Source organism: Salmo salar, chromosome ssa09 (assembly GCF_905237065.1).
Source record: "Salmo salar chromosome ssa09, Ssal_v3.1, whole genome shotgun sequence".
NCBI classification, from domain to species: Eukaryota; Metazoa; Chordata; class Actinopteri; order Salmoniformes; family Salmonidae; genus Salmo; species Salmo salar.
Genome location: NC_059450.1, coordinates 31,168,107 through 31,194,566, shown reverse-complemented (window position 1 = coordinate 31,194,566; position 26,460 = coordinate 31,168,107). Strand labels below are relative to the sequence as shown.

The window sequence follows — 26,460 nt, the reverse complement described above, 5'->3', positions numbered from 1 at the left end:
CTGCTGAGCTGGCCCTTTTTGCTGTAATTCACCATACATAGCCTACTGCATCTTGTAATTAATAATAATGAATGCTGCATCTTCCTTGCTTCCTGCCCACCCGCCTGTTTAGGACTTCTTAACATTGAACAATAAGGTGAGTGACCTCTGACCTCTCGATGTGTCCTTTACCCTGCTCTGACCCTGCTCTGCGTCTGCGACGTGTCTGTCTTCATGCTCATTACCGTCCTTCATCGTACTCTGCTCTCTCTCTCGCTCTCTCTCTCACTCGACTCTGTCCTCTTTATGACTGCATGGGGATTGGTGTGTGTGTGTGTGTGTGTGTGTGTGTGTGTGTGTGTGTGTGTGTGTGTGTGTGTGTGTGTGTGTGTGTGTGTGTGTGTGTGTGTGTGTGTGTGTGTGTGTGTGTGTGTGTGTGTGTGTGTGTGTGTGTGTGTGTGTGTGTGTGTGTGTGTCCCCGTGTCCGTGTCCGTAGGTGAAATACTTGTGAAAGCCATGTCTTCCTGTAGCCTCTGTGTTTCTGTGGATTCATTCTTTCAGTCAAGTCTTTTTAGAATATACTTCTTAACACACCACCACGTTGTTTGAATGAACTATTTCAGTTTTATTGGTTACCATTTCAAGATGTTTCTGTGCATAATTAGCCAAATTGGTTTTGTGGCACGCAGTCAATTCTGCAAGCAGCTGGAGTCTTGCAACTATAAAAAGTGCCAGATATCCGTTTTCCAAAAACAAATCTCTCCTGTATTCTTTGAGTGAAGCCCCCCCAAATAAAAACAAGCACTTATTCGCCAAACACACCATTTCACACAGCCTGTTTCCCAGCTGTCCTCCATTTGGCAGTTTCATATACTGACCCAGTCAGAGGAACAATTTTCTGTTTTATGTTCGTACTGTGTGTCTCCTGTGCATCCTGGGCTTTTGTTAAGGTTGATGGTGCATGCATATGGGTATTGTGTCATGGATTATTGTGTGTGTGTGTGTCACTATCTGGTGTCTATTTGTCTGTTGCTGACTGGTTACTATGCACCATAGTTTTTTATGGAGATATGAGACAGCAGGTGGGGAAATGGAAGAAGCCTTAATAAAAATACTTGTTCCTATTGCCGTTGTTCAACAGCTAAAATGTATGCTGGTGTGAGTCAGCCACAGCCCTCCACCAAACAGCCTTGGGGCACTGTTATTCATGGGCCGTATTCATTAGGAACAAAACGAAAACTGACTGAAACAGGGAGGGATTACATGGACTTGTATCATAAAAAAACGCTCATTTTTGTTTTCCGTTGCAAAACATTTTGCTGAGTGTGCCCTAATGAATACAACCCTGGTGTACTGGGTGTGGCTCTTTCTCCCAGAGAGAGTATTATTAAGGTCATGTAGTCACAAGCTTTTGCTGCGTTCAGCAAATACTGCATCCAAAAGTGCTTAAGTGTGATGAATGATATACAATTGTGTGTTTATTAAACAGTAACGCAGTCAAACTCTAGCTCTGTTAGTGTGTCATTTAAGGTCATATACAGTAGTGCAACAAGACATCGTTGTGTTCTGCACGCTAGCCTTCATCCAAAAGTGCCTAAGTATGATAAATTATATAAAACTGTGTGTTTATATGAACGCAACGTGAAGTTCAGCTGTTGGATGTTATCCACTGAGTATTACTGTTCATGTTCCAACTCTTCCCTCCCTCCCAAATGTTCTCCATCCAGAAAGAGTCTGAAGATGACACAGTGACCTCCAAGAAGGTCAAGGAGCTGTCAGTCATCGACGGTCGCAGAGCCCAGAACTGTAACATCCTCCTCTCTCGGTTAGTAATTGACAGTTTCTACCCCATGACATCATAGCAGAAGTATGTCCTACTTATATTAGTGGACATCACTTATTGTGATTGTATCCATCTAATGAGTGCTTTAAATGGCTCTCTCCACACACACGCATGTATACACACACACACACACACACACACACACACACACACACACACACACACACACACACACACACACACACACACACACACACACACACACACACACACAGACCTCTGTTACTGTACACAGCCAAGTTACATTAAATGCAGATTTACTCTACCATTTCGGCAATTCTGTATTTACATAAACTTTGACTCGAGTTGAGGGAAACTTTCATATTTGACGATGTGTTTAAGCATCAAGTGCAGCCAAGAATGATATATGTATTTTTGTAATGGAATGATGTTGGTCAGGAACTACAGTACCAGTCAAAAGTTTGGACACACCTACTCATTCAAGGGTTTACAAATATTTACATTGTAGAATAATAGTGAAGACATCAAAACTATGAAATAACACATATGGAATCATGGAGTAACCAAAAAACAAATATATTTTATATTTCAGATTCTTCAAAGTAGCCACCATTTGCCTTGATGACAGCTTTGCACACTCTTGGAATTCTTTCAATCAGCTTCACATGGAATGGTTTTCCAACAATCTTGAAGGAGTTCCCACATATGCTGAGCACTTGTTGGCTGCTTTTCCTTCACTCTGCAGTCCAACTCATCCCAAACCATCACAATTGGGTTGAGGTCGGGTGATTGTGGAGGCCAGGTCATCTGATGCAGCATTCCATCACTTCAAATAGCCCTTACACAGCCTGGAGGTGTGTTTTAGGTCATTGTCCTGTTGAAAAACAAATGATAGTCCCACTAAGTGTAAACCAGATGGGATGGCACATTGCTGCAGAATGCTGTGGTAGCCATGCTGGTTAAGTGTACCTTTAATTAAATAAATCACCGACAGTGTCATCAGCAAAGCATCCCCACACCATCAGACTTCCTCCTCCATGTTTCATGGTGCGAACCACACATCCGGAGATCATTCGCTCACCTAATCTCCGTCTCACAAAGACACTGCGGTTGGAACCAAAAATCGCAAATTTGGACTCATCAGACCAAAGGACATCTTTCCACCGGTCTAATGTCCATTGCTCATGTTTCTTGGCCCAAGCGAGTCTCTTCTTCTTATTGGTGTCCTTTAGTATTGGTTTCTTTGAAGCAATTCGACCATGAAGGCCTGATTCACACAATCTCTTATTTGAGCTGCAATTTCTGAGGCTGGTAACTCTAATGAACTTATCCTCTGCAGTAGAGGTAACTCTGGGTCTTCCTTTCTTGTGGCGGTCCTCATGAGAGCTAGTTTCATCATAGCGCTTGATGGTTTTTGCGACTGCACTTGATGAAACTTTCAAAGTTCTTGATGGACTGATGTTTCTCTTTGCTTATGTGAGCTGTTCTTGCCATAATATGGACTTGGTATTTGACCAAGTAGGGCTATCTTCTGTATAACACCCCTACCTTGTCACAACACAACTCAAATGCATTAAAAAGGATAGAAATTCCACAAATGGAACTGTTAACAAGGCACACCTGTAAATTGAAATTCATTCCAGATGACTACCTCATGAAGCTGGTTGAGAGAATGCCAAGAGTGTGGGGTGAGAGAATGCCAAGAGTGTGGGGTGAGAGAATGCCAAGAGTGTGCAAAGCTGTCATCAAGGCAAAGGGTGGCTACTTTGGAGAATCTAAAATCTAAAATATTTTGATTTGTTTAACACTTTTTGGTTACTACATGATTCCATGTGTGTTATTTCATAGTGTTGATGTCTTCATTACTATTCTACAATGCAGAAAATAGTAAAAATAAAGAAAAGCTCTGGAATGAGTAGGTGTGTCCAAACTTTTGACTAGTACTGTATTTTCTGGTTCATTACTGTCCCCCCTGGTCTCCATGGCAGCAACCACTAACAAAGAGGCCTGTGTCTTTTCTACTAAGTTAATTTCATGTAGCTATCATTCTCAATTTAACAACTGTGAATGAAACTTCGAAGTTTAAGGGATTCAGCTATTTCTATTTCTTCCTGTCTCATTCAATTGTTGTGGTTACAAGTGGTGGTTCATTCCTGTTGCCAGCTTGCAGAACTGAAAATATTATCTTTCTGCAAAGTGGCATAAATGATGCATTTAACGTGCCTTTTCACTCTTAGCCAACACATTGAATAAGGGATATATGTATTTAATAATATTGACATGACTGAACCTTAATTGCTCTGTCATTCGTGTGTGTCTAAATCATGCATGCTGACTGTGAGACATCCAAAGTCCTGTCAGAAAGCACCGTGGTTGCGGTGGTAGGCTAGGGCTTCAGGCCTAGCTCCTTCAGAGCCTGGTGTGTGTGTCTGTTTGTGTGTGTGGAGAGCTACCCTGTGTTTCTGCCCAAGTCTTTTAGAACCGTGTGTTCATTGGTTTCCTGGCACATTATGATTTTGTTGGTGTGCCAGTGGAGCCTCAGTGTTCAGGCTGTCTGCCACGTGCTATATCTGGCTGGCTGGGGGCTAGTAGCTGGGACTTAAAACACCTACTATCTCTGGCTGGCTGGCTGGGGGCTAGTAGCTGGGACTTAAAACACCTACTATCTCTGGCTGGCTGGCTGGGGGCTAGTAGCTGGGACTTAAAACATCTACTATCTCTGGCTGGCTGGAGGCTAGTAGCTGGGACTTAAAACACCTACTATCTCTGGCTGGCTGGGGGCTAGTAGCTGGGACTTAAAACACCTGCTATCTCTGGCTGGCTGGGGGCTAGTAGCTGGGACTTAAAACACCTGCTATCTCTGGCTGGCAGGCTGGGGGCTAGTAGCTGGGACTTAAAACACCTGCTATCTCTGGCTGGCTGGCTTGGGGCTAGTAGCTGGGACTTAAAACACCTGCTATCTCTGGCTGGCTGGCTGGCTGGGGGCTAGTAGCTGGGACTTAAAACACCTACTATCTCTGGCTGGCTGGCTGGGGGCTAGTAGCTGGAACTTAAAACACCTACTATCTCTGGCTGGCTGGGGGCTAGTAGCTGGGACTTAAAACACCTGCTATCTCTGGCTGGCAGGCTGGGGGCTAGTAGCTGGGACTTAAAACACCTGCTATCTCTGGCTGGCTGGCTGGCTGGGGGCTAGTAGCTGGGACTTAAAACACCTACTATCTCAGGCTGGCTGGGGGCTAGTAGCTGGAACTTAAAACACCTACTATCTCTGGCTGGCTCGGGGCTAGTAGCTGGGACTTAAAACACCTGCTATCTCTGGCTGGCTGGCTGGGGGCTAGTAGCTGGGACTTAAAACACCTACTATCTCTGGCTGGCTGGGGGCTAGTAGCTGGGACTTAAAAAACCTACTATCTCTGGCTGGCTGGGGGCTAGTAGCTGGAACTTAAAACACCTACTATCTCTGGCTGGCTCGGGGCTAGTAGCTGGGACTTAAAACACCTACTATCTCTGGCTGGCTGGGGGCTAGTAGCTGGGACTTAAAACACCTACTATCTCTGGCTGGCTGGGGGCTAGTAGCTGGGACTTAAAACACCTACTATCTCTGGCTGGCTGGGGGCTAGTAGGAACTTAAAACACCTACTATCTCTGGCTGGCTCGGGGCTAGTAGCTGGGACTTAAAACACATACTATCTCTGGCTGGCTGGGGGCTAGTAGCTGGGACTTAAAACACCTGCTATCTCTGGCTGGCTGGGGGCTAGTAGCTGGGACTTAAAACACCTGCTATCTCTGGCTGGCTGGGGGCTAGTAGCTGGGACTTAAAACACCTGCTATCTCTGGCTGGCTGGGGGCTAGTAGCTGGGACTTACAGTTGAAGTCTGACGTTTACATACACTTAGGTTGGAGTCATTAAAACTCGTTTTTCAACCACTCCCCAAATTTCTTGTTAACAAACTATAGTTTTGGCAAGTCGGTTAGGACATCTACTTTGTGCATGACACAAGTCATTTTTCCAACAATTGTTTACAAACAGATTATTTCACTTATAATTCACAGTATCACAATTCCAGTGGGTCAAAAGTTTACATACACTAAGTTGACTGTGCCTTTAAACAGCTTGGAATATCCCAGAAATGATGTCATGGCTTTAGAAGCTTCTGATAGGCTAATTTCAATTATTTGAGTCAACAGGAGGTGTACCTGTGGATGTATTTCAAGGCCTACCTTCAAACTCAGTTGCTCTTTGCTTGACATCATGGGAAAATCAAAATAAATCAGCCAAGACCTCAGAAAACTAATTGTAGACCTCCACAAGTCTGGTTCATCCTTGGGAGCAATTTCCAAACGCCTGAAGGTACCACGTTCATCTGTACAAACAACAGTACACAAGTATAAACACCATGGGACCACGCATCCGTCATACCGCTCAGGAAGGAGACGCGTTCTGTCTCCATGAGATGAACGTACTTTGGTGTGAAAAGTGCAAATCAATCCCAGAACAACAGCAAAGGACTTTGTGAAGATGCTGGAGGAAACTGGTACAAAAGTATCCATATCCACAGTAAAACGAGTCCTATATCGACATAACCTGAAAGGCTACTCAGCAAGGAAGAAGCCACTGCTCCAAAACTGCCATAAAAAAAACAGACTACGGTTTGCAACTGCACATGGGGACAAAGATTGTACTTTTTGGAGAAATGTCCTCTGGTCTGATGAAACAAAAATAGAACTGTTTGGCCATAATGACCATCATTATGTTTAGAGGAAAAAGGGGGAGGATTGCAAGCCAAAGAACACCATCCCAACCGTGAAGCACGGTGATGGCAGCATCATGTTGTGGGGGTGTTTTGCTGCAGGAGGGACTGGTGCACTTCACAAAATAGATGGCATCATGAGGTAGGACAATTATGTGGATATATTGAAGCAAGATCTCAAGACATCAGTCAGGAAGTTAAAGCTTGGTCGCAAATGGGTCTTCCAAATAGACAATGACCCCAAGCATACTTCCAAAGTTGTGGCAAAATGGCTTAAGGACAACAAAGTCAAGGTATTAGAGTGGCCATCACAAAGCCCTGACCTCGTCCTATAGAAAATATGTGGGCAGAACTGAAAAAGCTTGTGTGAGCAAGGAGGCCTACAAACCTGACTCAGTTACACCAGCTCTGTCCGGAGGAACGGGCCAATGTTCACCCAACTTATTGTGGGAAGCATGTGGAAGGCTACCCGAAACGTTTGACCCAAGTTAAACAATTTCAAGGCAATGCTACCTAATACTAATTGAGTGTATGTAAACTTCTGACCCACTGGGAATGTGATGAAAGAAATAAAAGCTGAAATAAATTATTCTCTCTACTATTATTCTGACATTTCACATTCTTAAAATGAAGTGGTGATCCTAACTTAACTAAAACATGTATTTTTACTAGGATTAAATGTCAGGAATTGTGAAAAACTGAGATTAAATGTATTTGGCTAAAATGTATGTAAACTTCTGACTTCAACTGTACAACACTGACTCTTTGCTTCTGCAACTGCTAAAAGTTTGGGACAGGTTATTTAGCTTGTGACTTTACTCTCTTTATGACTGATACTTACAGTGCTTTTCAAAATGGATACTACAACTCTAAATTTCCTTACTGATTTTTGTGTGAGGCGACACAAATAGTACATAACATGGATGCACTGTACATTACTGTTAAAACAAACTGTTAACACATCAATAACAAGACATTAACTGGTAAAACTGGTGTCCTCTCCTATTGACCATTTTAGATGTACAGTAGTCCTCTGTGGTAATGATAATGCTGTTGTGTTGCAGGCTGAAGCTGACCAATGAGGAGATCAAGAGGGCCATCCTAACTATGGACGAACACGAGGATCTGCCCAAGGACATGCTGGAGCAGGTGGGCCCTCCTCTCACTCTCTCTGATACAACATGTAGCCCTCCTCTCTCTCTGATACAACATGTAGCCCTCCTCTCTCTCTGATACAGCATGTAGCCCTCCTCTCACTCTCTCTGATACAACATGTAGCCCTCCTCTCTCTCTGATACAACATGTAGCCCTCCTCTCTCTCTGATACAACATGTAGCCCTCCTCTCTCTCTCTGATACAGCATGTAGCCCTCCTCTCTCTCTGATACAGCATGTAGCCCTCCTCTCTCTCTGATACAGCATGTAGCCCTCCTCTCTCTCTCTGATACAGCATGTAGCCCTCCTCTCTCTCTGATACAGCATGTAGCCCTCCTCTCTCTCTGATACAACATGTAGACCTCCTCTCTCTCTCTCTCTGATACAACATGTAGACCTCCTCTCTCTCTCTCTGATACAACATGTAGACCTCCTCTCTCTCTCTCTGATACAACATGTAGCCCTCCTCTCTCTCTCTCTCTGATACAGCATGTAGCCCTCCTCTCTCTCTCTCTCTGATACAGCATGTAGCCCTCCTCTCTCTCTCTCTGATACAGCATGTAGCCCTCCTCTCTCTCTCTGATACAGCATGTAGCCCTCCTCTCTCTCTCTGATACAGCATGTAGCCCTCCTCTCTCTCTCTCTCTGATACAACATGTAGCCCTCCTCTCTCTCTCTCTCTCTCTGATACAACATGTAGCCCTCCTCTCTCTCTCTCTGATACAGCATGTAGCCCTCCTCTCTCTCTCTCTCTGATACAACATGTAGCCCTCCTCTCTCTCTCTCTCTGATACAACATGTAGCCCTCCTCTCTCTCTCTCTGATACAGCATGTAGCCCTCCTCTCTCTCTCTCTCTGATACAGCATGTAGCCCTCCTCTCTCTCTCTCTGATACAGCATGTAGCCCTCCTCTCTCTCTCTGATACAGCATGTAGCCCTCCTCTCTCTCTGATACAGCATGTAGCCCTCCTCTCTCTCTGATACAGCATGTAGCCCTCCTCTCTCTCTCTCTGATACAGCATGTAGCCCTCCTCTCTCTCTCTGATACAGCATGTAGCCCTCCTCTCTCTCTCTGATACAGCATGTAGCCCTCCTCTCTCTCTCTCTGATACAGCATGTAGCCTCCTCTCTCTCTAATACAGCATGTAGCCCTCCTCTCTCTCTCTGATACAGCATGTAGCCCTCCTCTCTCTCTCTCTCTCTCTGATACAACATGTAGCCCTCCTCTCTCTCTCTGATACAGCATGTAGCCCTCCTCTCTCTCTGATACAGCATGTAGCCCTCCTCTCTCTATGATACAGCGTGTAGCCCTCCTCTCTCTCTGATACAGCATGTAGCCCTCCTCTCTCTCTCTGATACAGCATGTAGCCCTCCTCTCTCTCTGATACAGCATGTAGCCCTCCTCTCTCTCTGATACAGCATGTAGCCCTCCTCTCTCTCTGATACAGCATGTAGCCCTCCTCTCTCTCTGATACAGCATGTAGCCCTCCTCTCTCTCTGATACAGCATGTAGCCCTCCTCTCTCTCTGATACAGCATGTAGCCCTCCTCTCTCTCTCTGATACAACATGTAGCCCTCCTCTCTCTCTGATACAGCATGTAGCCCTCCTCTCTCTCTGATACAGCATGTAGCCCTCCTCTCTCTCTGATACAGCATGTAGCCCTCCTCTCTCTCTCTGATACAGCATGTAGCCCTCCTCTCTCTCTGATACAGCATGTAGCCCTCCTCTCTCTCTGATACAACATGTAGCCCTCCTCTCTCTCTCTCTCTCTCTGATACAGCATGTAGCCCTCCTCTCTCACTCTCTCTGATACAGCATGGAGCCCTCCTCTCTCTCTCTGATATAACATGTAGCCCTCCTCTCTCTCTCTCTCTGATACAACATGTAGACCTCCTCTCTCTCTCTCTGATACAACATGTAGCCCTCCTCTCTCTCTCTCTCTGATACAGCATGTAGCCCTCCTCTCTCTCTCTCTCTCTCTGATACAGCATGTAGCCCCCCTCTCTCACTCTCTCTGATACAGCATGGAGCCCTCCTCTCTCTCTCTGATATAACATGTAGCCCTCCTCTCTCTCTGATACAGCATGTAGCCCTCCTCTCTCTCTCTCTCTCTCTGATACAGCATGTAGCCCTCCTCTCTCTCTCTCTCTCTCTGATACAACATGTAGCCCTCCTCTCTCTCTCTGATACAGCATGTAGCCCTCCTCTCTCTCTGATACAGCATGTAGCCCTCCTCTCTCTCTCTGATACAGCTTGTAGCCCTCCTCTCTCTCTGATACAGCATGTAGCCCTCCTCTCTCTATGATACAGCATGTAGCCCTCCTCTCTCTCTGATACAGGATGTAGCCCTCCTCTCTCTCTGATACAGCATGTAGCCCTCCTCTCTCTCTGATACAGCATGTAGCCCTCCTCTCTCTCTGATACAACATGTAGACCTCCTCTCTCTCTCTCTCTGATACAACATGTAGCCCTCCTCTCTCTCTGATACAGCATGTAGCCCTCCTCTCTCTCTGATACAGCATGTAGCCCTCCTCTCTCTCTGATACAGCATGTAGCCCTCCTCTCTCTCTCTCTCTGATACAGCATGTAGCCCTCCTCTCTCTCTGGTACAGCGTGTAGCCCTCCTCTCTCTCTCTGATACAGCATGTAGCCCTCCTCTCTCTCTGATACAGCATGTAGCCCTCCTCTCTCTCTGATACAGCATGTAGCCCTCCTCTCTCTCTGATACAGCATGTAGCCCTCCTCTCTCTCTCTGATACAGCATGTAGCCCTCCTCTCTCTCTGATACAGCATGTAGCCCTCCTCTCTCTCTGATACAACATGTAGACCTCCTCTCTCTCTCTCTCTGATACAACATGTAGACCTCCTCTCTCTCTCTCTGATACAACATGTAGCCCTCCTCTCTCTCTCTCTCTGATACAGCATGTAGCCCTCCTCTCTCTCTCTCTCTGATACAGCATGTAGCCCCCCTCTCTCACTCTCTCTGATACAGCATGGAGCCCTCCTCTCTCTCTCTGATACAACATGTAGCCCTCCTCTCTCTCTGATACAGCATGTAGCCCTCCTCTCTCTCTCTCTCTCTGATACAGCATGTAGCCCTCCTCTCTCTCTCTGATACAGCATGTAGCCCTCCTCTCTCTCTGATACAGCATGTAGCCCTCCTCTCTCTCTGATACAGCATGTAGCCCTCCTCTCTCTCTCTGATACAGCTTTAGCCCTCCTCTCTCTCTGATACAGCATGTAGCCCTCCTCTCTCTATGATACAGCATGTAGCCCTCCTCTCTCTCTGATACAGCATGTAGCCCTCCTCTCTCTCTCTGATACAGCTTGTAGCCCTCCTCTCTCTCTGATACAGCATGTAGCCCTCCTCTCTCTATGATACAGCATGCAGCCCTCCTCTCTCTCTGATACAGCATGTAGCCCTCCTCTCTCTCTGATACAGCATGTAGCCCTCCTCTCTCTCTCTGATACAGCATGTAGCCCTCCTCTCTCTCTCGATACAGCATGTAGCCCTCCTCTCTCTCTCTGATACAGCATGTAGCCCTCCTCTCTCTCTCTGATACAGCATGTAGCCCTCCTCTCTCTCTCTCGATACAACATGTAGCCCTCCTCTCTCTCTCTGATACAGCTTTAGCCCTCCTCTCTCTCTGATACAGCATGTAGCCCTCCTCTCTCTATGATACAGCACGTAGCCCTCCTCTCTCTCTGATACAGCATGTAGCCCTCCTCTCTCTCTCTGATACAGCATGTAGCCCTCCTCTCTCTCTTGATACAGCTTGTAGCCCTCCTCTCTCTCTGATACAGCATGTAGCCCTCCTCTCTCTCTGATACAGCATGTAGCCCTCCTCTCTCTCTGATACAGCATGTAGCCCTCCTCTCTCTCTGATACAGCATGTAGCCCTCCTCTCTCTCTCTGATACAGCATGTAGCCCTCCTCTCTCTCTGATACAGCATGTAGCCCTCCTCTCTCTCTGATACAACATGTAGACCTCCTCTCTCTCTCTCTCTGATGCAACATGTAGACCTCCTCTCTCTCTCTCTGATACAACATGTAGCCCTCCTCTCTCTCTCTCTCTCTCTGATACAACATGTAGCCCTCCTCTCTCTCTGATACAGCATGTAGCCCTCCTCTTTCTCTCTCTCTCTGATACAGCATGTAGCCCTCCTCTCTCTCTCTGATACAGCGTGTAGCCCTCCTCTCTCTCTCTGATACAGCGTGTAGCCCTCCTCTCTCTCTCTGATACAGCATGTAGACCTCCTCTCTCTATAATACAGCATGTAGCCCTCCTCTATCTCTCTCTCTGATACAGCATGTAGCCCTCCTCTCTCTCTCTCTGATACAACATGTAGCCCTCCTCTCTCTCTCTGATACAGCATGTAGCCCTCCTCTCTCTCTCTGATACAGCATGTAGCCCTCCTCTCTCTCTGATACAGCATGTAGCCCTCCTCTCTCTCTCTCTCTGATACAGCATGTAGCCTCCTCTCTCTCCCTCTCTGATACAGCATGTAGCCCTCCTCTCTCTCTCTCTCTCTGATACAACATGTAGCCCTCCTCTCTCTCTCTCTCTCTGATACAACATGTAGCCCTCCTCTCTCTCTGATACAACATGTAGCCCTCCTCTCTCTCTGATACAGCATGTAGCCCTACTCTCTCTCTCTGATACAGCATGTAGCCCTCCTCTCTCTCTCTGATACAGCATTTAGCCCTCCTCTCTCTCTCTGATACAGCATGTAGCCCTCCTCTCTCTCTCTCTGATACAGCATGTAGCCCTCCTCTCTCTCTCTGATACAGCATGTAGCCCTCCTCTCTCTCTCTCTGATACAGCATGTAGCCCTCCTCTCTCTCTCTCTGATACAGCATGTAGCCCTCCTCTCTCTCTCTCTCTCTGATACAGCATGTAGCCCTCCTCTCTCTCTCTCTCTGATACAGCATGTTGCCCTCCTCTCTCTCTCTGATACAGCATGTAGCCCTCCTCTCTCTCTCTCTCTGATACAGCATGTAGCCCTCCTCTCTCACTCTCTCTGATACAGCATGTAGCCCTCCTCTCTCTCTCTCTCTGATACAGCATGTAGCCCTCCTCTCTCTCTCTGATACAGCATGTAGCCCTCCTCTCTCTCTCTCTGATACAGCATGTAGCCCTCCTCTCTCTCTCTGATACAGCATGTAGCCCTCCTCTCTCTCTGATACAGCATGTAGCCCTCCTCTCTCTCTCTCTCTGATACAGCATGTAGCCCTCCTCTCTCTCTCTGATACAGCATGTAGCCCTCCTCTCTCTCTCTCTGATACAGCATGTAGCCCTCCTCTCTCTCTCTCTGATACAGCATGTAGCCCTCCTCTCTCTCTCTCTCTGATACAGCATGTAGCCCTCCTCTCTCTCTCTCTCTGATACAGCATGTAGCCCTCCTCTCTCTCTGATACAACATGTAGACCTCCTCTCTCTCTCTGATACAGCATGTAGCCCTCCTCTCTCTCTGATACAGCATGTAGCCCTCCTCTCTCTCCCTCTCTGATACAGCATGTAGCCCTCCTCTCTCTCTCTCTCTCTCTGATACAACATGTAGCCCTCCTCTCTCTCTCTCTCTGATACAGCATGTAGCCCCCCTCTCTCACTCTCTCTGATACAGCATGGAGCCCTCCTCTCTCTCTCTGATACAACATGTAGCCCTCCTCTCTCTCTGATACAGCATGTAGCCCTCCTCTCTCTCTCTCTGATACAGCATGTAGCCCTCCTCTCTCTCTGATACAGCATGTAGCCCTCCTCTCTCTCTCTCTCGCTGATACAGCATGTAGCCCTCCTCTCTCTCTCTGATACAGCATGTAGCCCTCCTCTCTCTCTCTGATACAGCGTGTAGCCCTCCTCTCTCTCTCTGATACAGCGTGTAGCCCTCCTCTCTCTCTGATACAGCATGTAGCCCTCCTCTCTCTCTCTGATACAGCGTGTAGCCCTCCTCTCTCTCTCTGATACAGCGTGTAGCCCTCCTCTCTCTCTCTGATACAGCATGTAGCCCTCCTCTCTCTCTCTCTGATACAGCATGTAGCCCTCCTCTCTCTCTCTCTGATACAGCATGTAGCCCTCCTCTCTCTCTCTGATACAGCATGTAGCCCTCCTCTCTCTCTCTCTGATACAGCATGTAGCCCTCCTCTCTCTCTCTCTCTGATACAGCATGTAGCCCTCCTCTCTCTCTCTCTCTGATACAGCATGTAGCCCCCCTCTCTCACTCTCTCTGATACAGCATGTAGCCCTCCTCTCTCTCTCTGATACAGCATGTAGCCCTCCTCTCTCTCTCTGATACAACATGTAGCACTCCTCTCTCTCTGATACAGCATGTAGCCCTCCTCTCTCTCTCTGATACAGCATGTAGCCCTCCTCTCTCTCTCTGATACAGGATGTAGCCCTCCTCTCTCTCTCTGATACAGCATGTAGCCCTCCTCTCTCTCTTATACAGCATGTAGCCCTCCTCTCTCTCTTATACAGCATGTAGCCCTCCTCTCTCTCTCTGATACAGCATGTAGCCCTCCTCTCTCTCTCTGATACAGCATGTAGCCCTCCTCTCTCTCTGATACAACATGTAGACCTCCTCTCTCTCTCTGATACAGCATGTAGCCCTCCTCTCTCTCTCTGATACAGCATGTAGCCCTCCTCTCTCTCTCTCTGATACAGCATGTAGCCCTCCTCTCTCTCTGATACAACATGTAGACCTCTCGATCTCTGATACAGCATGTAGCCCTCCTCTCTCTCTGATACAGCATGTAGCCCTCCTCTCTCTCTCTCTCTGATACAGCATGTAGCCTCCTCTCTCTCCCTCTCTGATACAGCATGTAGCCCTCCTCTCTCTCTCTCTGACACAGCATGTAGCCCTCCTCTCTCTCTCTCTCTCTGATACAACATGTAGCCCTCCTCTCTCTCTCTCTCTGATACAACATGTAGCCCTCCTCTCTCTCTGATACAACATGTAGCCCTCCTCTCTCTCTCTGATACAACATGTAGCCCTCCTCTCTCTCTGATACAGCATGTAGCCCTCCTCTCTCTCTCTGATACAGCATGTAGCCCTCCTCTCTCTCTCTGATACAGCATGTAGCCCTCCTCTCTCTCTCTGATACAGCATGTAGCCCTCCTCTCTCTCTCTCTGATACAGCATGTAGCCCTCCTCTCTCTCTCTGATACAGCATGTAGCCCTCCTCTCTCTCTCTCTGATACAGCATGTAGCCCTCCTCTCTCTCTCTCTCTCTGATACAGCATGTAGCCCTCCTCTCTCTCTCTCTCTGATACAGCATGTTGCCCTCCTCTCTCTCTGATACAGCATGTAGCCCTCCTCTCTCTCTCTGATACAGCATGTAGCCCTCCTCTCTCTCTCTCTCTGATACAGCATGTAGCCCTCCTCTCTCACTCTCTCTGATACAGCATGTAGCCCTCCTCTCTCACTCTCTCTGATACAGCATGTAGCCCTCCTCTCTCTCTCTCTCTGATACAGCATGTAGCCCTCCTCTCTCTCTCTCTGATACAGCATGTAGCCCTCCTCTCTCTCTCTGATACAGCATGTAGCCCTCCTCTCTCTCTCTGATACAGCATGTAGCCCTCCTCTCTCTCTCTCTGATACAGCATGTAGCCCTCCTCTCTCTCTCTCTTATACAGCATGTAGCCCTCCTCTCTCTCTCTCTGATACAGCATGTAGACCTCCTCTCTCTCTCTCTCTCTCGCTGATACAGCATGTAACCCTCCTCTCTCTCTCTGATACAGCATGTAGCCCTCCTCTCTCTCTCTCTGATACAGCATGTAGCCCTCCTCTCTCTCTCTCTGATACAGCATGTAGCCCTCCTCTCTCTCTGATACAACATGTAGCCCTCCTCTCTCTCTCTCTGATACAACATGTAGCCCTCCTCTCTCTCTCTGATACAACATGTAGCCCTCCTCTCTCTCTCTCTGATACAACATGTAGCCCTCCTCTCTCTCTCTGATACAGCATGTAGCCCTCCTCTCTCTCTCTCGCTGATACAGCATGTAGCCCTCCTCTCTCTCTCTGATACAGCATGTAGCCCTCCTCTCTCTCTGATACAGCATGTAGCCCTCCTCTCTCTCTCTCTGATACAGCATGTAGCCCTCCTCTCTCTCTGATACAGGATGTAGACCGCCTCTCACTCTCTCGCTGATACAGCATGTAGCCCTCCTCTCACTCTCTCTCTGATACAGCATGTAGCCCTCCTCTCTCTCTGATACAGGATGTAGACCTCCTCTCACTCTCTCTCTGATACAGCATGTAGCCCTCCTCTCACTCTCTCTCTGATACAGCATGTAGCCCTCCTCTCTCTCTGATACAGCATGTAGCCCTCCTCTCTCTCTGATACAGCTTGTAGCCCTCCTCTCTCTCTGATACAGCATGTAGCCCTCCTCTCTCTCTGATACAGCATGTAGCCCTCCTCTCTTTCTCTGATACAGCATGTAGCCCTCCTCTCTTTCTCTGATACAGCATGTAGCCCTCCTCTCTCTCTCTGATACAGCATGTAGCCCTCCTCTCTCTCTGATACAGCATGTAGCCCTCCTCACTCTCTGATACAGCTTGTAGCCCTCCTCTCTCTCTGATACAGCATGTAGCCCTCCTCACTCTCTGATACAGCATGTAGACCTCCTCTCTCTCTCTGATACAGCATGTAGCCCTCCTCTCTCTCTCTGATACAGCATGTAGCCATCCTCTCTCTCTGATACAGCATGTAGCCCTCCTCTCTCTCTGATACAGCATGTAGCCCTCCTCACTCTCTGATACAGCTTGTAGCCCTCCTCTCTCTCTGATACAGCATGTAGCCCTCCTCACTCTCTGATACAGCATGTCGCCCTCCTCTCTCTCTGATACAGCATGTAGACCTCCTCTCTCCTTCTCTGATACAGCATGTAGCCCTCCTCTCTCCTCTGATACAGCATGTAGCCCTCCTCTCTCTCTCTGATACAGCATGTAGCCCTCCTCTCTCTCTCTGATACAGCATGTAGCCCTCCTCTCTCTCTCTGATACAGCATGTAGCCCTCCTCTCTCTCTCTGATACAGCATGTAGCCCTCCTCTCTCTCTCTCTGATACAGCATGTAGCCCTCCTCTCTCTCTGATACAATATGTAGCCCTCCTCTCTCTCTCTCTCTCTCTGATACAGCATGTAGCCCTCCTCTCTCTCTGATACAGGATGTAGACCTCCTCTCACTCTCTCTCTGATACAGCATGTAGCCCTCCTCTCTCTCTGATACAGGATGTAGACCTCCTCTCACTCTCTCTCTGATACAGCATGTAGCCCTCCTCTCTCTCTGATACAGCATGTAGCCCTCCTCTCTCTCTCTCTGATACAGCATGTAGCCCTCCTCTCTCTCTGATACAGGATGTAGACCTCCTCTCACTCTCTCTCTGATACAGCATGTAGCCCTCCTCTCACTCTCTCTCTGATACAGCATGTAGCCCTCCTCTCTCTCTGATACAGGATGTAGACCTCCTCTCACTCTCTCTCTGATACAGCATGTAGCCCTCCTCTCACTCTCTCTCTGATACAGCATGTAGCCCTCCTCTCTCTCTGATACAGCTTGTAGCCCTCCTCTCTCTCTGATACAGCATGTAGACCTCCTCTCTCTCTCTGATACAGCATGTAGCCCTCCTCTCTCTCTCTGATACAGCATGTAGCCCGCCTCTCTCTCTGATACAGCATGTAGCCCTCCTCTCTCTCTGATACAGCATGTAGCCCTCCTCACTCTCTGATACAGCTTGTAGCCCTCCTCTCTCTCTGATACAGCATGTAGCCCTCCTCACTCTCTGATACAGCATGTCGCCCTCCTCTATCTCTGATACAGCATGTAGACCTCCTCTCTCTCTCTGATACAGCATGTAGCCCTCCTCTCTCTCTGATACAGCATGTAGCCCTCCTCTCTCTCTCTGATACAGCATGTAGCCCTCCTCTCTCTCTCTGATACAGCATGTAGCCCTCCTCTCTCTCTCTGATACAGCATGTAGCCCTCCTCTCTCTCTCTCTGATACAGCATGTAGCCCTCCTCTCTCTCTGATACAACATGTAGCCCTCCTCTCACTCTCTCTCTGATACAACATGTAGCCCTCCTCTCACTCTCTCTCTGATACAGCATGTAGCCCTCCTCTCTCTCTCTCTGATACAGCATGTAGCCCTCCTTCTCTGATACAACATGTAGCCCTCCTCTCTCTCTCTCTGATACAGCATGTAGCCCTCCTCTCTCTCTGATACAATATGTAGCCCTCCTCTCTCTCTCTCTCTCTGATACAGCATGTAGCCCTCCTTTCTCTCTGATACAGGATGTAGACCTCCTCTCACTCTCTCTCTGATACAGCATGTAGCCCTCCTCTCTCTCTGATACAGGATGTAGACCTCCTCTCACTCTCTCTCTGATACAGCATGTAGCCCTCCTCTCTCTCTGATACAGCATGTAGCCCTCCTCTCTCTCTCTGATACAGCATGTAGCCCTCCTCTCTCTCTGATACAGCATGTAGCCCTCCTCTCTCTCTCTGATACAGCATGTAGCGCCTCCTCTCACTCTCTCTCTGATACAGCATGTAGCCCTCCTCTCACTCTCTCTCTGATACAGCATGTAGCCCTCCTCTCTCTCTGATACAGCATGTAGCCCTCCTCACTCTCTGATACAGCATGTAGACCTCCTCTCTCTCTGATACAGCATGTAGCCCTCCTCTCTCTCTGATACAGCATGTAGCCCTCCTCTCTCTCTGATACAAGATGTAGCCCTCCTCTCTCTCTCTCTGATACAACATGTAGCCCTCCTCTCACTCTCTGATACAGCATGTAGCCCTACTCTCTCTCTCTCTCTGATACAGCATGTAGCCCTCCTCTCACTCTCTCTCTGATACAGCTTGTAGCCGTCCTCTCTCTCTGATACAGCATGTAGCCCTCTTCTCTCTCTGATACAGCTTGTAGCCCTCCTCTCTCTCTGATACAGCATGTAGCCCTCCTCTCTCTCTGATACAGCATGTAGCCCTCCTCTCTCTCTCTGATACAGCATGTAGCCCTCCTCTCTCTCTCTGATACAGCATGTAGCCCTCCTCTCTCTCTGATACAGCATGTAGCCCTCCTCTCTCTCTCTGATACAGCATGTAGCCCTCCTCTCTCTCTGATACAGCATGTAGCCCTCCTCTCTCTCTGATACAGCATGTAGCCCTCCTCACTCTCTGATACAGCTTGTAGCCCTCCTCTCTCTCTGATACAGCATGTAGCCCTCCTCACTCTCTGATACAGCATGTAGACCTCCTCTCTCTCTGATACAGCATGTAGACCTCCTCTCTCTCTGATACAGCATGTAGCCCTCCTCTCTCTCTCTGATACAGCATGTAGCCCTCCTCTCTCTCTGATACAGCATTTAGCCCTCCTCACTCTCTGATACAGCTTGTAGCCCTCCTCTCTCTCTGATACAGCATGTAGCCCTCCTCACTCTCTGATACAGCATGTAGCCCTCCTCTCTCTCTGATACAGCATGTAGACCTCCTCTCTCTCTCTGATACAGCATGTAGCCCTCCTCTCTCTCTGATACAGCATGTAGCCCTCCCCTCTCTCTGTCTGATACAGCATGTAGCCCTCCCCTCTCTCTCTCTCTGATACAGCATGTAGCCCTCCTCTCTCTCTCTGATACAGCATGTAGCCCTCCTCTCTCTCTCTGATACAGCATGTAGCCCTCCTCTCTCTCTCTGATACAGCATGTAGCCCTCCTCTCTCTCTCTCTGATACAATATGTAGCCCTCCTCTCTCTCTCTCTCTCCGATACAGCATGTAGCCCTCCTCTCTCTCTGATACAGGATGTAGACCTCCTCTCACTCTCTCTCTGATACAGCATGTAGCCCTCCTCTCTCTCTGATACAGGATGTAGACCTCCTCTCACTCTCTCTCTGATACAGCATGTAGCCCTCCTCTCTCTCTGATACAGCATGTAGCCCTCCTCTCTCTCTCTGATACAGCATGTAGCCCTCCTCTCTCTCTGATACAGCATGTAGCCCTCCTCTCTCTCTGATACAGGATGTAGACCTCCTCTCACTCTCTCTCTTATACAGCATGTAGCCCTCCTCTCTCTCTCTGATACAGCATGTAACCCTCCTCTCTCTCTCTCTGATACAGCATGTAGCTCTCCGCTCTCTCTCTGATACAGCATGTAGCCCTCCTCTCTCTCTCTGATACAGCATGTAGCCCTCCTCTCTCTCTCTGATACAGCATGTAGCCCTCCTCTCTCTCTCTCTGATACAGCATGTAGCCCTCCTCTCTCTCTCTCTCTGATACAGCATGTAGCCCTCCTCTCTCTCTGATACAGCATGTAGCCCTCCTCTCTCTCTGATACAGCATGTAGCCCTCCTCTCTCTCTCTCTCTGATACAGCATGTAGCCCTCCTCTCTCTCTCTCTCTGATACAGCATGTAGCCCTCCTCTCTCTCTGATACAGCATGTAGCCCTCCTCTCTCTCTGATACAGCATGTAGCCCTCCTCTCTCTCTCTGATACAGCATGTAGCCCTCCTCTCTCTCTCTCTGATACAGCATGTAGCCCTCCTCTCTCTCTCTCTGATACAGCATGTAGCCCTCCTCTCTCTCTCTGATACAGCGTGTAGCCCTCCTCTCTCTCTCTGATACAGCATGTAGCCCTCCTCTCTCTCTCTGATACAGCATGTAGCCCTCCTCTCTCTCTCTGATACAGCATGTAGCCCTCCTCTCTCTCTCTGATACAGCATGTAGCCCTCCTCTCTCTCTCTGATACAGCATGTAGCCCTCCTCTCTCTCTCTCTGATACAGCATGTAGCCCTCTTCTCTCACTCTCTCTCTGATACAGCATGTAGCCCTCCTCTCTCTCTGATACAGCATGTAGCCCTCCTCTCTCTCTCTGATACAGCATGTAGCCCTCCTCTCTCTCTCTGATACAGCATGTAGCCCTCCTCTCTCTCTCTCTGATACAGCATGTAGCCCTCCTCTCTCTCTCTCTGATACAGCATGTAGCCCCCTCTCTCTCTCTCTGATACAGCATGTAGCCCTCCTCTCTCTCTCTCTCTGATATAGCATGTAGCCCTCCTCTCTCTCTCTGATACAGCATGTAGCCCTCCTCTCTCTCTCTGATACAGCATGTAGCCCTCCTCTCTCTCTCTGATACAGCATGTAGCCCTCCTCTCTCTCTCTCTGATACAGCATGTAGCCCTCCTCTCTCTCTCTGATACAGCATGTAGCCCTCCTCTCTCTCTCTCTCGATACAGCATGTAGCCCTCCTCTCTCTCTCTGATACAGCATGTAGCCCTCCTCTCTCTCTCTCTCTGATACAGCATGTAGCCCTCCTCTCTCTCTCTGATACAGCATGTAGCCCTCCTCTCTCTCTCTCTGATACAGCATGTAGCCCTCCTCTCTCTCTCGATACAGCATGTAGCCCTCCTCTCCTCTCTCTCTGATACAGCATGTAGCCCTCCTCTCCTCTCTCTCTGATACAGCATGTAGCCCTCCTCTCTCTCTCTGATACAGCATGTAGCCCTCCTCTCTCTCTCTCTGATACAGCATGTAGCCCTCCTCTCTCTCTCTGATACAGCATGTAGCCCTCCTCTCTCTCTCTGATACAGCATGTAGCCCTCCTCTCTCTCTCTGATACAGCATGTAGCCCTCCTCTCTCTCTCTCTGATACAGCATGTAGCCCTCCTCTCTCTCTCTGATACAGCATGTAGCCCTCCTCTCTCTCCTGATACAGCATGTAGCCCTCCTCTCTCTCTCGATACAGCATGTAGCCCTCCTCTCTCTCTCTTGATACAGCATGTAGCCCTCCTCTCTCTCTCTCTGATACAGCATGTAGCCCTCCTCTCTCTCTCTGATACAGCATGTAGCCCTCCTCTCTCTCTCTGATACAGCATGTAGCCCTCCTCTCTCTCTCTGATACAGCATGTAGCCCTCCTCTCTCTCTCTCTGATACAGCATGTAGCCCTCCTCTCTCTCTCTGATACAGCATGTAGCCCTCCTCTCTCTCTCTGATACAGCATGTAGCCCTCCTCTCTCTCTCTGATACAGCATGTAGCCCTCCTCTCTCTCTCTGATACAGCATGTAGCCCTCCTCTCTCTCTCTGATACAGCATGTAGCCCTCCTCTCTCTCTCTGATACAGCATGTAGCCCTCCTCTCTCTCTTCTGATACAGCATGTAGCCCTCTCTCTCTCTCTCTGATACAGCATGTAGCCCTCCTCTCTCTCTGATACAGCATGTAGCCCTCCTCTCTCTCTCTGATACAGCATGTAGCCCTCCTCTCTCTCTGATACAGCATGTAGCCCTCCTCTCTCTCTCTGATACAGCATGTAGCCCTCCTCTCTCTCTCTGATACAGCATGTAGCCCTCCGCTCTCTCTCTGATACAGCATGTAGCCCTCCTCTCTCTCTCTGATACAGCATGTAGCCCTCCTCTCTCTCTCTGATACAGCATGTAGCCCTCCTCTCTCTCTCTGATACAGCATGTAGCCCTCCTCTCTCTCTCTGATACAGCATGTAGCCCTCCTCTCTCTCTCTGATACAGCATGTAGCCCTCCTCTCTCTCTCTGATACAGCATGTAGCCCTCCTCTCTCTCTCTCTGATACAGCATGTAGCCCTCCTCTCTCTCTCTCTCCGATACAGCATGTAGCCCTCCTCTCTCTCTCTGATACAGCATGTAGCCCTCCTCTCTCTCTCTCTGATACAGCATGTAGCCCTCCTCTCTCTCTCTGATACAGGATGTAGCCCTCCTCTCTCTCTCTCTCTGATACAGCATGTAGCCCTCCTCTCTCTCTGATACAGCATGTAGCCCTCCTCTCTCTCTCTGATACAGCATGTAGCCCTCCTCTCTCTCTCTGATACAGCATGTAGCCCTCCTCTCTCTCTGATACAGCATGTAGACCTCCTCTCTCTCTCTCTCTTATACAGCATGTAGCCCTCCTCTCTCTCTCTGATACAGCATGTAGCCCTCCTCTCTCTCTCTCTGATACAGCATGTAGCCCTCCTCTCTCTCTCTGATACAGCATGTAGCCCTCCTCTCTCTCTCTGATACAGCATGTAGCCCTCCTCTCTCTCTCTGATACAGCATGTAGCCCTCCTCTCTCTCTCTCTGATACAGCATGTAGCCCTCCTCTCTCTCTCTCTCTGATACAGCATGTAGCCCTCCTCTCTCTCTCTGATACAGCATGTAGCCCTCCTCTCTCTCTGATACAGCATGTAGCCCTCCTCTCTCTCTCTCTGATACAGCATGTAGCCCTCCTCTCTCTCTCTCTCTGATACAGCATGTAGCCCTCCTCTCTCTCTCTCTCTGATACAGCATGTAGCCCTCCTCTCTCTCTGATACAGCATGTAGCCCTCCTCTCTCTCTGATACAACATGTAGCCCTCCTCTCTCTCTCTCTGATACAGCATGTAGCCCTCCTCTCTCTCTCTCTCTGATACAGCGTGTAGCCCTCCTCTCTCTCTCTGATACAGCGTGTAGCCCTCCTCTCTCTCTGATACAGCATGTAGCCCTCCTCTCTCTCTCTTGATATAGCATGTAGCCCTCCTCTCTCTCTCTCTGATACAGCATGTAGCCCTCCTCTCTCTCTCTGATACAGCATGTAGCCCTCCTCTCTCTCTCTCTGATACAGCATGTAGCCCTCCTCTCTCTCTCTGATACAGCATGTAGCCCTCCTCTCTCTCTCTCTGATACAGCATGTAGCCCTCTTCTCTCACTCTCTCTCTGATACAGCATGTAGCCCTCCTCTCTCTCTGATACAGCATGTAGCCCTCCTCTCTCTCTCTGATACAGCATGTAGTCCTCCTCTCTCTCTCTGATACAGCATGTAGCCCTCCGCTCTCTCTCTGATACAGCATGTAGCCCTCCTCTCTCTCTCTCTCTGATACAGCATGTAGCCCCCCTCTCTCTCTCTGATACAGCATGTAGCCCTCCTCTCTCTCTCTCTCTGATATTTCATGTAGCCCTCCTCTCTCTCTCTGATACAGCATGTAGCCCTCCTCTCTCTCTCTGATACAGCATGTAGTCCTCCTCTCTCTCTCTGATACAGCATGTAGCCCTCCGCTCTCTCTCTGATACAGCATGTAGCCCTCCGCTCTCTCTCTGATACAGCATGTAGCCCTCCTCTCTCTCTCTCTCTGATACAGCATGTAGCCCTCCTCTCTCTCTCTCTGATACAGCATGTAGCCCTCCTCTCACTCTCTCTCTTATACAGCATGTAGCCCTCCTCTCTCTCTCTCTGATACAGCATGTAACCCTCCTCTCTCTCTCTCTGATACAGCATGTAGCCCTCCTCTCTCTCTCTGATACAGCATGTAGCCCTCCTCTCTCTCTCGATACAGCATGTAGCCCTCCTCTCATCTCTCTCTTATACAGCATGTAGCCCTCCTCTCTCTCTCTGATACAGCATGTAACCCTCCTCTCTCTCTCTCTGATACAGCATGTAGCCCTCCGCTCTCTCTCTGATACAGCATGTAGCCCTCCTCTCTCTCTCTCTGATACAGCATGTAGCCCTCCTCTCTCTCTCTCTGATACAGCATGTAGCCCTCCTCTCTCTCTCTCTGATACAGCATGTAGCCCTCCTCCTCTCTCTCTCTGATACATCATGTAGCCCTCCTCTCTCTCTCTGATACAGCATGTAGCCCTCCTCTCCCTCTCTGATACAGCATGTAGCCCTCCTCTCTCTCTCTCTGATACAGCATGTAGCCCTCCTCTCTCTCTCTCTCTGATACAGCATGTAGCCCTCCTCTCTCTCTCTGATACAGCATGTAGCCCTCCTCTCTCTCTCTGATACAACATGTAGCCCTCCTCTCTCTCTCTCTGATACAGCATGTAGCCCTCCTCTCTCTCTCTCTCTGATACAGCATGTAGCCCTCCTCTCTCTCTCTGATACAGCGTGTAGCCCTCCTCTCTCTCTCTCTGATACAGCATGTAGCCCTCCTCTCTCTCTCTCTGATACAGCATGTAGCCCTCCTCTCTCTCTCTCTGATACAGCATGTAGCCCTCCTCTCTCTCTCTCTGATACAGCATGTAGCCCTCCTCTCTCTCTCTCTGATACAGCATGTAGCCCTCCTCTCTCTCTCTCTGATACAGCATGTAGCCCTCTCTCTCCTCTCTCTGATACAGCATGTAGCCCTCCTCTCTCTCTCTGATACAGCATGTAGCCCTCCTCTCTCTCTCTGATACAGCATGTAGCCCTCCTCTCTCTCTCTGATACAGCATGTAGCCCTCCGCTCTCTCTCTGATACAGCATGTAGCCCTCCTCTCTCTCTCTCTCTGATACAGCATGTAGCCCTCCTCTCTCTCTCTGATACAGCATGTAGCCCTCCTCTCTCTCTCTGATACAGCATATAGCCCTCCTCTCTCTCTGATACAGCATGTAGCCCTCCTCTCTCTCTCTCTAATACAGCATGTAGCCCTACTCTCTCTCTCTCTGATACAGCATGTAGCCCTCCTCTCTCTCTCTGATACAGCATGTAGCCCTCCTCTCTCTCTCTCTCTGATACAACATGTAGCCCTCCTCTCTCTCTCTCTGATACAGCATGTAGCCCTCCTCTCTCTCTCTGATACAGCATGGAGCCCTCCTCTCTCTCTCTGATACAGCATGTAGCCCTCCTCTCTCTCTGATACAGCATGTAGCCCTCCTCTCTCTCTGATACAGCATGTAGCCCTCCTCTCTCTCTCTGATACAGCATGTAGCCCTCCTCTCTCTCTGATACAGCATGGAGCCCTCCTCTCTCTCTCTGATACAGCATGTAGCCCTCCTCTCTCTCTGATACAGCATGTAGCCCTCCTCTCTCTCTCTGATACAGCATGTAGCCCTCCTCTCTCTCTGATACAGCATGGAGCCCTCCTCTCTCTCTTTCTCTGATACAACATGTAGCCCTCCTCTCTCTCTCTGATACAGCATGTAGCCCTCCTCTCTCTCTCTGATACAGCATGTAGCCCTCCTCTCTCTCTGATACAGCATGTAGCCCTCCTCTCTCACTCTCTCTGATACAGCATGTAGCCCTCATTTCTCTCTGATACAGCATGTAGCCCTCCTCTCTCTCTCTGATACAGCATGTAGCCCTCCTCTCTCTCTCTCTGATACAGCATGTAGCCCTCCTCTCTCTCTCTCTCTCTGATACAGCATGTAGCCCTCCTCTCTCTCTCTCTCTGATACAGCATGTAGCCCTCCTCTCTCTCTGATACAGCATGTAGCCCTCCTCTCTCTCTCTCTGATACAGCATGTAGCCCTCCTCTCTCTCTCTCTCTGATACAGCATGTAGCCCTCCTCTCTCTCTCTCTCTGATACAGCATGTAGCCCTCCTCTCTCTCTCTGATACAGCATGTAGCCCTCCTCTCTCTCTCTGATACAACATGTAGCCCTCCTCTCTCTCTCTCTGATACAGCATGTAGCCCTCCTCTCTCTCTCTCTGATACAGCATGTAGCCCTCCTCTCTCTCTCTGATACAGCATGTAGCCGTCCTCTGTCTCTCTCTGATACAGCATGTAGCCCTCCTCTCTCTCTCTCTCTCTGATACAGCATGTAGCCCTCCTCTCTCTCTCTCTGATATAGCATGTAGACCTCCTCTCTCTCTCTGATACAGCATGTAGCCCTCCTCTCTCTCTCTCTCTGATACAGCATGTAGCCTCCTCTCTCTCTGATACAGCATGTAGCCCTCCTCTCTCTCTCTGATACAGCATGTAGCCCTCCTCTCACTCTCTCTTATACAGCATGTAGCCCTCCTCTCTCTCTCTGATACAGCATGTAGCCCTCCTCTCACTCTCTCTGATACAGCATGTAGCCTCCTCTCTCT

The 26,460-nt window shown here is 48.9% G+C and overlaps 1 protein-coding gene across 1 annotated transcript in view; it reads left to right on the top strand.

Annotated features, from left to right (window-relative positions):
* Nucleotides 1-26,460, top strand: part of daam1a (dishevelled associated activator of morphogenesis 1a) — an 80,214-nt gene that overhangs the window by 37,798 nt on the left and 15,956 nt on the right. The window contains exons 16-18 of the mRNA XM_045723587.1: nucleotides 1,707-1,804; nucleotides 7,599-7,683; nucleotides 18,550-18,558. Coding sequence (XP_045579543.1) covers nucleotides 1,707-1,804; nucleotides 7,599-7,683; nucleotides 18,550-18,558 — 192 coding nt within the window. The remainder of the gene's footprint in view (nucleotides 1-1,706; nucleotides 1,805-7,598; nucleotides 7,684-18,549; nucleotides 18,559-26,460) is intronic.